The 15578-nt window shown below is 41.3% G+C and overlaps 1 protein-coding gene across 11 annotated transcripts in view; it reads left to right on the top strand.

Annotated features, from left to right (window-relative positions):
• scn1laa (sodium channel, voltage-gated, type I-like, alpha) overlaps positions 1-11744 on the top strand; it is a 229341-nt gene extending 217597 nt beyond the window's left edge. For all 11 annotated transcript variants that reach the window (XM_070875524.1, XM_070875520.1, XM_070875525.1 and 8 more), the window contains 2 exons: positions 9406-9676; positions 10504-11744. In XM_070875524.1, the coding sequence (XP_070731625.1) occupies positions 9406-9676; positions 10504-11687 (1455 nt within the window). In that variant the 3' untranslated portion in view covers positions 11688-11744. The remainder of the gene's footprint in view (positions 1-9405; positions 9677-10503) is intronic.
• The last annotated feature ends 3834 nt before the right edge of the window (positions 11745-15578 follow it).

Here is a 15578-nt window from a genome sequence, read left to right as displayed (position 1 = left end):
TTTCATCTTTAATAATTGATTCCAACATTTTCCCCACTACTGATGTCAGGCTAACCAGTCTATAATTACCCGTTTTCTCTCTCCCTTTTTTAAACAGTGGTGTTACATTAGCTACCCTTCAGTCCATAGGAACTGATCCAGAGTCGATAGACTGTTGGAAAATGATCACCAATGCATCCACTATTTCCATGGCCACTTCCTTAAGTACTCTGGGATGCAGACTATCAAGCCTCGGGAATTTATCGGGCTTCAATCCCATCAATTTCCCTAACACAATTTCCCGCTTTATAAGGATATCCTTCCGTTCCTCCTTCTCACTTGACCCACTGTGCACTAGTATTTCCAGAAGGTTATTTGTGTCTTCCTTTGTGAAAACAGAACCAAAGTATTTGTTTAATTGGTCTGCCATTTCTTTGTTCCCCATTATAAATTCACTTGAATCTGACTGCAAGGGACCTACGTTTGTTTTCACTAATCTTTTTCTCTTCACATATCTATAGAAGCTTTTGCAGTCAGTTTTTATGTTCCCAGCAAGCTTCCTCTCATACTCTTATTTTCCCCCTCCTAATTAAACCCTTTGTCCTCCTCTGCTGTACTACAAAATTCTCCCAGTCCTCAGGTTTGCTGCTTTTTCTGGCCAATTTATATGCCTCTTCCTTGGATTTAACACTATCCTTAATTTCCCTTGTTAGCCACGGTTGAGCCACCTTCCCTGTTTTATTTTTACTCCAGACAGGGATGTACAATTGTTGAAGTTCTTCCATGTGATCTTTAAATGTTTGCCATTGCCTATCCACCGTCAACCATTTAAGTATCACTCACCAGTCTATTCTAGCCAATTCACGTCTCATACCATCGAATTTACCTTTACCCAAGTTCAGGACCCTAGTCTCTGAATTAACTGTGTCACTCTCCATCTTGATAAAGAATTCTACCATATTATGGTCACTCTTCCCCAAGGGCCAGTTGGGTAGATGCCAGTGTTGTAGCTGTATTGGAACAGCTTGGCTAGAGGTGCAGCTAATTCTGGAGCACAAGTCTTCAGCATGACAGGCCCATAGCCCTTGTTGTATCCTGTGCGCTCTGCTGTTTCTTGATATCACGTGGAGTGAATTGGATTAACTGAAGATTGGCTCTGTGATGGTGGGGACCTCAGGAGGAGGCCGATATGGATCATCCACTTCAGCTTTGTCTTTTGCACTTAGATGCTGGGCTCTGCCATCATTGAGAATGGGGATATTCATGGAACTTCCTCCTCCCATTAGTTGTTTAATGGTTCACCACCATTCATGACTGGATGTGGCAGGACTGCAGAGCTTTGATCTGATCCGTTGTTTGTGGGATCGCTTAGCCCCATCTATGGCATGCTGCTTCCACTTTTTAGCATGCATATAGTCCTGTGTTGCAGCTTCCCCCAAGTTGGCACCTCATTTTTAGTTATGCCTGGTGCTGCTCCTGGCATGCTCTTCTACACTCCTTATTGAACCAGGGTTGGTCCCCTGGTTTGATGGTAATGATAAGTGAGGGATATGATGGGACATGAGGTTACAGATTGTGATAGACTACAATTCTGCTGCCGCTGATGGACCACAGCACCTCATGGGTGCCCAGTTTTGTGCTGCTGAATCTATCTCATTTAGCACAGTGGTGGTGCAACACAACACGACGGAGGGTGTCCTCAGTGTGAAGACAGGACTTTGTCTCCTCAATGACTGTGCAGTGTCACTGCTACCAATGCTGTCATGGACAGGCGACAGGTAGATTAGTTAGGATGAAGTCAAGTAGATTTTTCCCTCGTGTTGGTTCTCTCACCACCTGCCACAGACCCAGTCTGGCAGATATGTCCTTCAGGACTCGGCCAGTTCAGTCAGTAGCAATACTACCGAGCCACTCTTGGTGATGGACATTGAAGTCCCCCACTCAGAATACATTCTGTGCCCTTGCTACTCTCAGTGCTTCTTCCAAATTGTGTTCAACATGGAGGAGTACTGATTCATCAGCTGAGGGAGGGTGCTGGGTGGAAATCATCAAGAGGTTTCCTTGCCCATATTTGACCTAAAGCCATGAGATTCATGGTGTTCCGGAGTCAATGTTGAGGACTCCCAGGGACGCTCCCTCCTGACTGTATACCGCTTTGACGCCACCCCTGATGGGATTATTCTGACCTTGCGACAGGACATACCTGGGGATGGTGATGGAGGAGTCTGGGTCATTGGCTAAAAGGTATGAATCTGTGAGTATGACTGATTCTATAATAGTAAAACTTTGTACAGAATCTTTCAGTGCAGGACTCCTCAAAGAGGTGAATTAATCATTAAAAAAAAAATTCATAAAAGTACTAAAATCTAATGGTGGGTAGAAAGCAGCTAAGAACAGCCTGAAGAGCAAAAAAAAGCAGAGGCAGAAACCAGCCTGTGAAAAGGCCTAAGGAATCCAAAGAAGATTACAGTTGAGACTGAGACTATCCATGAAAGGCCCCAGAAATTTCAAACATTTACAATCTGAAAACCCAGCAATTGAACAGGCAATGAGCAGAAGACTGTTGGAGGGAGATAAGGAGTAGCAGCCGAGCGAAACAGCAGTGTAGCCTCTGAACAAGGCGAACATTGGGTCAGAGCCAGCGGAGTGGCAATTGAGTCCCCAGTACAGCAGCTGATTTGGAGAAGGGAGGGCAGCAGAGATGTAGGGTGGGCCATGAGCAGAGCAGCCAATTTAGGAATTTAATTTTGAAAATGATATTTAAATTTAAAATTATCTGCTGCACTTTCTTTACCAACATGGCTGACAAACAATATGCTCAGAAACTTAGACCGCTCTATAGCAACATCCAGTGGTTAAAGCCTGTAACCACATGCAGAGTTAAGCAGGTTTTGTTTTACCTTGCAGACTCAGTTTACAACAGCACCTATTGTCTGGCATCAAGCATTATGTTGCAAGTAAATGTGGACCATTTTACTTTGGGCTTTCCAAAAAGGTGCCAGTTATCATAGGAGACTTCAATGGCATGTTCGCCCCAATTACCAAAGTGAATACATGATAAATACAATTTATACAACTAAACACTGCACACAATTTTTCAAATATGAAATGTAATTAAATTTTTGTTCCTGATTTCAAAATTTAGAGGTTGATTATATGCTTAAGAGCAAATACTTTGATTCTAGAGCCTGGACCTGCAGCATATGTTGTGTGTCGAATTTCTCAGGATGCATCAGCACCATTCAGACAGCTGTAGTTTTGGAACATTTTTTTTTAACTGCTAACAATTTGCACACAGCTTTTCTTCAAATAATTTTGAAAAACAAAGGGACAAATTTGAAAAGTTTCTTAAGGTTAAATTTATGTAGTTTTGTGTGTGTATGCATGAGAAAAAAATGGCAGTGTTCTGATTATGCATCTGTAGTCGTTTTTGTTTGTGTTCTATAAACTTTAGTTATAAATTGAGAAAGAATGAGAGACAGACATCCTTGACTTAGAGTGCTGGGAGAGGGAGAGACAAGAGAGGGAAAGGAGAAACGGTCATTCTTTCGTTGAATTTTGAAGCCAACTAATTACCTTGTCGCAATTGTTTTTTATTGAATTACAGAAGGTAATTGTTAATTAATGCTTACGTTTGTGTGTGCGATAGTGAATGCACACTAAAGAGACTTGGATCAGAGACAATGAGGAAGGAAAGAGAGAATGCAGACAACCTTTCCTTATTATAATATGATTTAATTTTTTTTAAACAAATTGAGTTTCCCGTTAAACCGCTCTTTGGGTAAGCAAATGGGAGTAGGAGGGATGGAATGTAGGATGTGAGCTGTAGTGACAGCAGAGAAAGGGAGGGTGCAGAGAATACAAGATTTAAGTATGTTGTTCAAAGGGAAAGAGCTAAGGGATGTGGTGGGGCGGACGGTCCGAGGAGGTCAGTTGAGTCATGGCCAAATCCAAGAACCACACCAACCACAATCAGTGCACAGAAGGGAGATCAAGAAGCCCAAGGGCTAGATTTTCCACTTTTTTTGCATGCATAACACCCACTTAACATCCATTTTACTGCTGAAATTACGTATTATGCCCAGATATTGCCCATTTAGCCACAAAATGGAAACTGCCGCCCATTTTTCGGACACTTATCGGCAAATGTTACTTTCCCCATGTGTGTAACGCTGGGAAAAAATAATACCGCCCACCCACTTTTTTTGGGCAGAATCATCAGAATGGGCGAAACCAACGGCCATAATATCGGCCAGCGTTACTTAGCACAGGTAATTAACGGCGAGATTCAATAATACTGACCGCCCACTTTATTTTGTCATAAAGATCATATTTGCCGAAACTAACGCCCAGGAGATCGCCCAGCGTCACTTTCACCACCTCTCACACATCTCGCCCACAATATCGCTCGCCCAAAAAGCCGCCGGGGAAAAGTGGAACTAAGTGGAACTAACCGGAACTACTCACAGTGTTATGGACGTCATGTTCTAAATCACATGTCGCATCCTTTAAAAGGTTGCTCTGCTTCAACCTCGGGGGAGTTCAGATGTACTCTGGAGGTCTTTAGAGATGATGTGAACATCTGAACAAACATCTTTATCATACTGTGAACGATTGGAATTTAATAGGTGTCTTCGTCGGGACATTCATTCTTTGTGACCAATCAGTGGAAAACAGATAGCTATTAGAATGGGGTCTGTCCTTTCTCACCCTCTCTTGATGACCAATTACATGCTGCAGACTCAAGATGGCAGAAGGTATGCTCCACAGCATTATGTGCCCAATGTAAGACGTGCCAGACTGATGAGGAGGACCAGATGTTACACCTCCTGCAAGTACAGGGAGAAGCAGTCTTACCTCAATTTGTTCGATAACACCTGACTTCGGAGACTGCGCTTCCACAAAGTGGTTATCACTGAGGTGTGCCAGCTCATAAGGGAGATCTGCAGCCTGCCAGCACCATCAGAACTGCACTGTCCGTCGAGGTCAAAGTCACCGCGGCACTGTCGTTCTATGCATCGGGATCTTTTCAGGCCTCAGCTGGCTACATTTGCGGTCTGTCTCAGCATGCCACACATTGCTGCATTAGACAATTCACTGAAGCCATGTACGCACGAGGGATGGACTTTTATCAGCTTTCCTAGGACCAGGGAGGGTCAGACAGAGAGGGCTTTAGGATTCTACCGAATTGCTAACTTCCCCAAGGTGCAGGGAGCAATAGACTACGCACAACGCGATGCGGGCACCTTTTCAGGATGCAGAGGTTTTCAGGAACTGCAAGGGATTCCACTCCCTGGATGTGCAACTCGTTGTCAACCACCAGCAAATTATTATGGCAGTGAATGCTAAATTTACGGACAGCATCCATGATGCTCACACCCTGCGTAAGAGCACTGTATCTGACATGTTTAACAATCAGCCACAAGGTCACGGCTGGATGCTTGGCAACAAAGGATATGGCCTTGCCACCTGGCTGATGACCCCTCTGCGTGTCACCCACACTGAAGCCGAGAGGCTATATAATGAGAGCCACAGAGCGACTCACAATATCGTGGCGAAAATCATTGGAGTGCTTAAGCAGCACTTTAGAAGCCTGGACCACTCAGGAGGCGAGCTCCAATACCACCCTGAGCAGGTTGCTCAATTCGTGGTGGTGTGCTCCATGCTACACAACTTGGCTATCAGGAGGGGACAAGAATTGCCAGAAGAGTCTGACAGTCCACCTCAACAGAGAAAGGAAGAGGAGGACAAGGAGGTGGATGCTGACATTGGCCCAGACAATCAGGCTGACACTGAAGCCATGCCCCCGCCCCCCTGTAGACCACATGAAAGTGCCCGTGGTGGCATGATAGCTGCAAGACTCTTGCCTCAGGAGCTCATAAATGATCGCTTTGCCTGAAAGAACGTTGGTGGTATTTACAAGGCTGACACACTGCTGGGTGTGCAGGTCATACATCAATGGTGGGCAGCACCTTGGTGACAGTTAAACTTTAAGTTGATTAAAGTTAAGTGTAATTATACCGTTTGAGGTTAAGGAATCATCAGCGTGTAACGGTGCAGTTATCTGAGCTAATGCACAACAAGGTTTTGTTAAATAAAAAAACATTTAAAGCGAACATTTGCCTGAAATCATCAGTATTTCTGTAAAAACCAAACCACCCCGCTTCTCCCCACCTCTACCCCTTCCTCTCCTGACTCGAAGCCGCCTGGCCGAGGAGCTCCTCAGACGATGCTTCATTGCGGGGGGGGGGGGGGGGCGGGCGGTGCGATGACAGCCGAACCACTGCTTGGAGTATACGGGAGAGGATGGTCCCAAGATGGGAACGTGCTCCAAGCCAGAAGCAAGATGTTGCTCCTGGCTCTCATGTGTTGTTGGCAACGAGATGCGACACCTTGGGGTGCAATGCCGCACTCCGGGACCACTGGGAGCCCTCTGCCACCAGTGTACCTGGCTACCAGCTCCAGGGCCTCCTCCATCCCTTCCATGTTATATCTTATTTGTTGGACAAAAACTCAGTGCCAACTATGTTCTTGGTGATTAGTAGGCTTTTTGCTGCTGGTGAATCTCCCTCGTGCCTACCACAACAGCCAAACAAGCACACACCTCAACCCACAGACGTTTTCAGTCCCTCTCAATTCCCTCTCTCTCTAACTCCTCTTCTGTGCATGTAATGATGACACCTGACCTCCTGAATCGTGGGAAAAGATCATTGCCATGCCATTGCTAAGGACGGTGACACTTTACGGCAGAAAGTCAGAGAGATTTAACACAAACGTCCATTTCATATCACTTGTGGTAATGCCCAATTTCAAAAATGGAGACTCGGGGCTATGAGAATGGGCAACAAGCCAGCGATCTGAAAACCCATTTTTAACGCCCACGCCGGAAATAACGGCCATTTTTGGGCGATCTGCACAAAAGTGTAAAATCTAGCCCCAAGTCTTTTTGATTCGAATCCCTGAAAGGAGTTGATCCCAAATTTCTGAGGAACATGCGGTTTGCCAAGAAGCACAACAAGAAAGGAACGGGGAGGTTGAAGGCAAAAAATGAAAAGGACCAACAGTCTTGATGAGCTAACATCTACTCTCCTTGAGGATGGCAGCTCTGTGATATATTGTATTCAAAATGTTTTATTTTGAATAAAAACCCAAGTGGTTGGAACTTTAAAAAAAAAGGGATGTGGTGGGAGTGATGGGTGGTAGGAACGGGAAGAGATGTTGGTGAGGTGAATGAATATGAATCCATTGGGAGCAATGGGGTGGGAAGAAACATGAGTGATTGCAAAAGGGCAGGAATAGAGCCACTGATGACCACATTTTCCCTGCAAACCCATCCCAAATGCAGTCTGCAGCCATTAGGGACTCATTTTCCCAACACACCACATCATTGCATGCATCACCTATCACCTGAAAGTAAAAAATAAAAATGAAAGAGAACTGCAAAAAGAAGAGTATGAGAGAGCAGAAGAAGCATGATAAAGAGAGAAATAGCATCACAAAAGCAGCGGACACAAGTAAGAGAGACCGTATTGTCTGACTTATCATGAGAGATTGACCGGTATTAATAAGAAATGTTTTCTACAATAGAAGATTTGACTGAAGGCAATGATTGTGAAGGGCCCCATAAAAAGAAAAGTTTGAAAATCATCATTGCAAAATTCTGTGAAAAGTAACAATACCTCAAGGCCTGGAAATTAAACCTGGAAAGTGCGGTGCCACAGTGGACCAAGGTTAATGGGTGCCTGCAAAGAGCGTAGGCAGGTATTTTGGTACTGCCTGCTGATTTAAATGAGTGCAGCGCAGAATCTCCCGTGCAACGCGCTCTTTCAAGTGGTAAAATCAGCAGCAGGCCGAAGGTTGCCTCTAAAGGATCTGTGTGGCGTTCTCAGGAGATCGTGATTTTGTAGTGAACTGCTATGTTTCCAGTTATGTTTCTCGGTTGACAGAGAGAGTATGCAAGATAAATGAAAGTATAAAATTAGACTAATCTGACATAATTTAAAGAATACAACCAATATTTCTGATTCTATTCGCTAGAATACAAATAAAAGCAAACTATTCTTTCAATACACATACACAGTGAATAAGCTTTGTTATTACAGTGGCTTTTCACTGTAAGTAATTTTAGGAGTATATCTCTCTAGAAAGTACCCGGAGAAGCATTTTGAAAGGGCAGTGGTGTACTGGAATTGGGAGATTTGTTTGCAATACTGGATGTCAGAGCTGGCACAGGTGATCCTAAACAGTGCAAGAATCCAGCTGAACATCCTCTCGGGCAGTCACCTTATTAACAGTTACCAACCACCTGTGCTCTCTCCCCCGCCCCGCTTCATCCCAATTTCCCATACAATACAAATTGCTATTTCCTGTCTTCATGAGATATGGGGCTATTGGGAAGTTAAGATTTTCAATAAGAACAGAACCACCCTCTACAAAACTTAATATTTCTTTGTTTAGCACGTTCATCAGCATTTTCCTAATGTAAACTGGATCTTGATTAAACGATCAAAAACATAAATTAAATTAAACAACAACGAAAAAGATCCCAGCTCGATTTGGATCATATTAAAGGATTTTTGCAATAAACTAAAAGACAGTTGAAGTCAGCTATTTGGGTATAACTTATTTAAAAGTAGCACTGTCAATGTGAATTGTACAGAACGTTTACTATGCTATAAGTAAGTTGATAGCCCTCCACCGCTTTCTCCCAGCTCTATGCGCTGTTAACAGCTGCACGCACAGGTGTGCTTTGGAGGGGGTGGTAAGAGGAGCAGTGAAGTCCAAAATTGCTGAGCGTGCATCAATTCGCCGTTGCATGCTAATTGACATCACACTCCTGGTAATTAAAATAGGCGGCGAGCATAAGCATCGGCAGCGCCTCTGACCTGCTCAATATGGTAGCTGCCACATTCTGCGCCAGAAATGGGCGGAGACGAGGCAGCCACCATGTTTTCTTCAAAACCAGCCTCAACGGCCAGCGCTAAAGGTTCCAATTTGTATTTGGCTATATTTCAGCAGCAGTTGTGCTAGTAAAATAGAATACTTGATTGGAATCAGCAGCACATGGTTTTATTCATTCATGTAAACTCATCAGCAAATGTAGGTGATGACTTAACTCTCTAGGCTTTCATTTATAATTTTGTAAAGACCGTTTCTGTCAAGCATAGTCTGTAACCAAATCAGCTCATTACATTTTTTCATGCTTTAAGAATTTGTTTTGATTGTATTTGCAAATAAATACACTTGGACAATAATTGATTTGCACAATGTGGCACCACTGCTTTACTGTAATACTCAGTTTTTGATGTTTGTACAGTATAAGTACATAACATAAGACTATATCTTGAAAGATATGATGTTATTATGTCCTTGTGGGTGCTGCTGAGAATAATTAATTTATCTGGTACTATTTACCTTATTTTATAGAACAAGATCCAAGGAATGGTGTTTGATTTTGTAACCCAACAAGTCTTTGATATCACCATCATGATTCTCATCTGCCTTAACATGGTCACCATGATGGTGGAAACTGATGACCAAAGTAAAAAGATGGACTTCGTCTTATATCGGATCAACCTGGTTTTCGTTGTCCTTTTCACAAGCGAGTGTGTGCTTAAACTGATTGCGCTCCGTTATTATTACTTTACAATAGGCTGGAATACTTTTGACTTTGTGGTGGTCATTCTTTCGATTATAGGTAAGAACATTATTGAGTTTAAGTCAATGTCAAAAATAATTATTCCTTCAAGTTTTTCTGTCTTTGGAATTGAATGTACTAGTTTTGATATTTGACTAAATACTAGCAATTTTAGTTATTATGTGAAAAGTTATGTGACATCAGTGTTATTTAACAAAACTTAATTCTTGCAGAAAGTTCAAAAATGCATTATATTCTGCAAAACTAAAACAAAAATTTAAGTAATTGTCACTGATATTAATTTTGAAAGTAATTAAATTAATGTTTCGTAGTATTATTCAACTATTAATGTACTGTAGAAAACATTTGGAAACATTAACACAAAAAGTTTACTTAAATGTAAAGTTAAGATTCATTAACAATTGTTTATATTAGCATAGAGGTCGTGATATTTTGATATTGGCCCGCTTCATTCAGTTAAATAAATCCCAGTTTCGCTATTTGTCAAATTGTGTGGTACAATTTCAATGCTTGGAAAAATCCACAATTCTGACATAAGGGCCTAACATTTATTACTGTCTGCTGTGATACTTTAACTATCATAAATAAAAAATAGAAAGCATTTAGTGAAATACTATTAAAAAAATGTTTAATCTATAAGTTTGTATGTATGTTATATGCAATGGAATTTGACTCAAGGCAGTGACAGATCTTGATATTAAGAAGATTAAAAATCAGCCTGAGCTTTGCTCTTGTGGCTTGTGACATTTTCTCAATCCTTCGATGTGTTACTGTTTACATATATTTCAGATTATGAATGATCCTATATGTATTATCACACTAAAATTAGTTAGGCACAACTGGCTAATGCATTTTTTTTCTTTTAGGCATGTTCTTAGCTGACATCATTGAAAAATACTTCGTGTCACCAACATTATTTAGAGTTATCCGACTTGCCAGAATTGGTCGTATCCTACGTTTAATCAAGGGCGCTAAGGGCATCCGTACACTGCTGTTTGCACTGATGATGTCGCTTCCTGCCTTGTTCAACATTGGCCTGTTGCTGTTCTTAGTCATGTTCATTTATGCCATATTTGGGATGTCTAATTTTGCTTATGTGAGGCACGAGTCTGGTATTGATGACATGTTCAACTTTGAAACTTTTGGAAACAGCATGATCTGCCTGTTTCAGATCACTACATCTGCTGGCTGGGATGGGTTACTGGCTCCAATTCTCAACAGTGGGCCACCAGACTGTGACCCAAAAAAACACAACCCAGGCAGCCCTATCAAAGGAGATTGTGGTAACCCATCAGTTGCAATTTTATTCTTTGTCAGTTACATCATAATATCTTTCTTGATTGTCATAAATATGTACATTGCTATTATTTTGGAGAATTTCAGTGTTGCTACAGAGGAAAGTGCTGAACCACTGAGTGAAGATGATTTTGAGATGTTTTATGAGGTTTGGGAAAAGTTTGATTCAGACGCAACTCAATTTATGGAGTATGGCAGATTGCATGATTTTGCAGATGCCTTGGAACCACCTCTTCGTGTGGCAAAACCCAACAGAATACAACTTATAGCTATGGACTTGCCCATGGTTAGTGGGGATAGAATTCATTGTCTTGATATCTTGTTCGCATTTACGAAGCGTGTGCTGGGTGAGGGTGGAGAAATGGATGCTCTTCGACAACAAATGGAAGAACGCTTTATGGCATCCAATCCATCCAAGATATCATATGAACCAATTACAACCACTCTACGACGTAAACAGGAACATGTGTCTGCAACTATAATTCAGAGAGCTTTCAGGCGCTATCTGATTAGGCGAACAGTAAAACAAGCCTCTTTCATGTTTAAAGAAAAAGGTAAAACAAGTGAGCTTTTACCTGGCAAAGAAGAAATGGTAATAGATAAATTTAATGAAATCTCCACTTCAGACAAAACTGATATAACTCCTTCTACCACATCTCCACCATCCTATGACAGTGTAACAAAACCAGAGAAAGCCAGAGAGGAGAAAGAAAAAGAAGACAGAGGCAAAGATGTAAGGGAATATAAAAAGTAAAATGCAAACAAATAAAAAAAAGATCCACTTGTATGACATTGTTTACAGCCTTTTAAGCGTGACCCAATTATATCAGCAAGACTCCATTTGGAGATCTATGCCAAACTGACAATTCATACATTAAAAGGTCAGTGCCTAAAAAAGGCAGTGACCCTCATCAGGAGACTGTGACTCTGTACAGCAGGGGAGTCAGCAACCTGGACGGGAGGTTACTGTTTCCATTACCAATTGACACTGCTGAAGAGGAGAGTCAAATGGCTACTAAGACGAGGGACGAGACAAAGGGACCAGAAAACTTTATATGTTTGTGTGTCATTTAATGTGCAACACTAGTATCTTTTATCCCTGTAATTTGCATTCCAATTGCCACAGTTCCACAGTTTATACCAGGCCCATAACAATTCACACATTATTTTATAATTCATGAGTTATATATTATATGTGACTATTTTTCTAAATGGGGGGGCTTTATGTTTTTGGGAAGGGGTTTCAAGCACTACTTTTAAGGTAAGAGGATCATCCCACAAAGTTTAGGAAAACGTGTTTAACATGTAAAAAAATGTTTTGCATGGAAGCATGCTGCACTCATTCATCGTGCATGGAATCATTAACTCACAAATCAAACAAAATATTTTTATCTATTTAGTGTTTCAGGGTAGTCCTGATGTCCAAGGTGCTTTACTAAATGTGTTGTGTTATATTTGAACAGTTCTAATACGTGCCTGTTAGTTATTTATAACCCCTAAACTGAGAGTTGATGGGTATTTTTATGTGGAACATTTACAAACAACTCTCAGCAGCTGCAATTTTAGTGTAAGTTCTGGAAACACAATCATTATTTATTCCTTTTATACTGCCATTGGTGGATAGAAACCAAGAAACCCTGAAGGGATCTGCCCAACAAAACTGAATTGACCAAAATTGAACTTTACAGAAATTGCTCTGCTTTATCCTGCAGTATTGTTTAGCCATCTTCAGCTCTCAACAAGATTGACATTGTACATGACAAATAAATCCCTCTGTTGTGTAAATAGTTACTTCACACTGTGGTGCATGTTTGAGAAAAAAAGTAACCCGGGCACAGCATTCATTGCATCAAATATGCACCACATTAAGTCTAGTTTGCAAGCTTTTGCCAGGTAATATGATGTATTCTGTATCATTATGCATAGTTTGGATGCTGTCACTGATGCATGTTTATATTGCCTTTGCTGCTCTACACTGTTCCTTCCACTGTCCAGAAACGTTTAAAAATGGGAAGTCATAAGCCAGTGGTAAACTGAGAAATTGCTCAACAAGACCTCACTCCTCCTAGTTTGCAGTTAAGAAGCTTCTTTTTTTTTGAGTTTCCTGATTCAAATTGAAACTGTATGCTGTAAGATCAGACTCTACAGGATATGTTGCAAATTGCTTGAAATGCTCAAATATGTGGTTGAATTTTCTAAGAAAAAATATAAATACTGTAAAAATTCATTTTATTTTACTTTCCAGCATTTGTACATATAAAAAAGCTAACGAGAATTACTTCAGGTCAGTACCACAGACACATTTTTTTACTTTGATCCATAGCACTTTTCATCAATGAATTTCTCAAAAAGAGAAACAAAAGAACAGTCAATGTTAGTTTACTTTTTAATAAGTGCACACATTTTTAGTATAACAAACTTAGTTTGTCCAAAATTGGGACCATGATTCACTTCCTTCTGCAAAGTGATATCCAGAAAAAGAACACGAGAACAAAAGAACAAAGAAAATCCTTGATCCTTCATGGTGTCCATTTATATGGACCTTTTTGTCATGTGAAATGATTCATGCTGCACTAGAACTGTTTGAAATGAAAAATGGGCCCACAGTTCTTTTCACATGAACAAAGTTGATCTTTAATCACACCCAGGTTATTTGGCGTTTTCTTACACAAAGAGGTTAAATGTAAACTCCTTTTATTAAGCCTATTGACTTGTAGTGTATTAGTGAACTGCATGTAGGATAATGCTAATATTACCGTAAATAATGGTAAGACATTACAGAAATAAGCTAACAGAATAAATAATTTTTTTTATTGTATGTAATGACTCTGACTCTGTGTGGATTTTTTGTTTCAATATTGCACAGTTGTCTTCTGTTTACATAGAAAGTATTTAAAATCTGTTCCACATATTCATTTCAGATTGATTAAACTATTTTAATTTACATTTTGGTTTATCTGGGTAGATAAAGTACACATTTGTAAAGTCTTGCATGTGCAAAACTTTTCTGACTATTAGGTGATCATGCCTGTCCCTCGTGTAGCTTTCTTTGGTGCAACATCTCTTAATTGCTTATATTTTTTGTGTTGTGTATTTGTATATATACAATACTATTTATAGTATCATAATATAAATCCCATTTTTTGCCATTAACACCATATTTGGGGTTGCATAATTTTTCTTTTCCTTTCATTTGTGTGATGTCCAGAATATGCCAGACATGTGGTACTTAATACAAAAGCAAAATACTGCTGATACTGGAAATCTGAAATAAAAACAGAAATACTCAGCAGGTCAGGCAGCATCAGTGGAGAGAGAGAAACAGAGTTAACGTTTTAGGTCGATGACCTTCCGTCAGAATATCTGGTAGTCTTAAGACTGTTCTTTATTTAACATACATATATATTCACAACTCCTCAAATGAAGCAGTCCATGCCCACGTGCAAGACCTGGACGACATTCAGGCTTGGGCTGATAAGTGGCAAGTAACATTCACGTCACACAATGCTAGGCAATGTCTATCTCCAACAAGAGAGAGTCTAACCAGGGCCCCTTGACATTCAGTGGCATTCTCATTACTGAATTCTCCTCCATCAACATCCTGGGGGTCACCATTGACCAGAAACTTAACTGGACTAGCCACATCTATACTGTGGCAACAAGCGCAGGTCAGAGGCTGGGTATTCTGCAGCGAGTGTCTCACCTCCTGACTCCCCAACACTTTCCCCCCATCTACAAGGCACAAATCAAGAGTGTGATGGAATAATCTCCACTTGCCTGGATGAGTGCAACTCCAAGAACACTCAAGAAGCTCGACACCATCCAGGTCAAAGCAGCCCGCTTCATTGGTACCTTAAACATTCATTCCCTTCACTGTGGCTGCAGTGTACCGTCTACAAGATGCACTGCAGCAACTCGCGAAGGCTTCTTCGATAACACCTCCCAATCCTGCGACCTCTAGACCTAGAAGAACAAGGACAACAGGCGCATGGGAAGACCATCACCTGCAAATCTCCCTCATTACATACCATCCAGACTTGACAATATATCGCCGTTCCTTCATTGTCACTGGGTCGAAATCCTGGAGTTCCCTCCCTAACAACACTATGGGAGTACCTTCACCACACGGACCGCAGGGGATCACGAAGGCGGCTCAACACCAACCAATTAAGGGCAATTATGGATGGGCAATAAATGCTGGCCTTGCCAGCGATGCCCACATCCCAGGAATGAATAAAAAAATATATATAATATACAAGCTGATGTCCTGTTGCATTATTCACAATCAGGCAGAGTAAAAGAACAATGGTGTTATGCCAAATAATATTGTCAGGGCTCCTGATTTATCAGCATTAGCAGCAGCTATGATTTATGCAAACATTTGAGTAGGAGGCCCAGAGACTGTCAGCACCGAGAAGGGGATCACAGAATCTCACAGTACAAGGACGGAAGTCCTGAGATCTAGAAATATGGGGGAGGGAGGCTGGAGTCCAGGGCACCGCTGAGAGGGGTTCTTAGAGTGCTGGGGCAGCTTCTGGAACCATTGGGAAGAAAAAGTCCTTCCTCTAGAAGCATGGGAGGCAGCCCTGGGATCAGGGCCCTGGCGTCTGGGAGTTTTAATGGCACAACTGTGGCCTGGAAACAA

This window comes from Pristiophorus japonicus, chromosome 3, assembly GCF_044704955.1.
Source record: "Pristiophorus japonicus isolate sPriJap1 chromosome 3, sPriJap1.hap1, whole genome shotgun sequence".
NCBI classification, from domain to species: Eukaryota; Metazoa; Chordata; class Chondrichthyes; family Pristiophoridae; genus Pristiophorus; species Pristiophorus japonicus.
The sequence above is the reverse complement of the archived record's forward strand: the minus strand, read 5'-3'. Positions and strand labels throughout refer to the sequence as shown.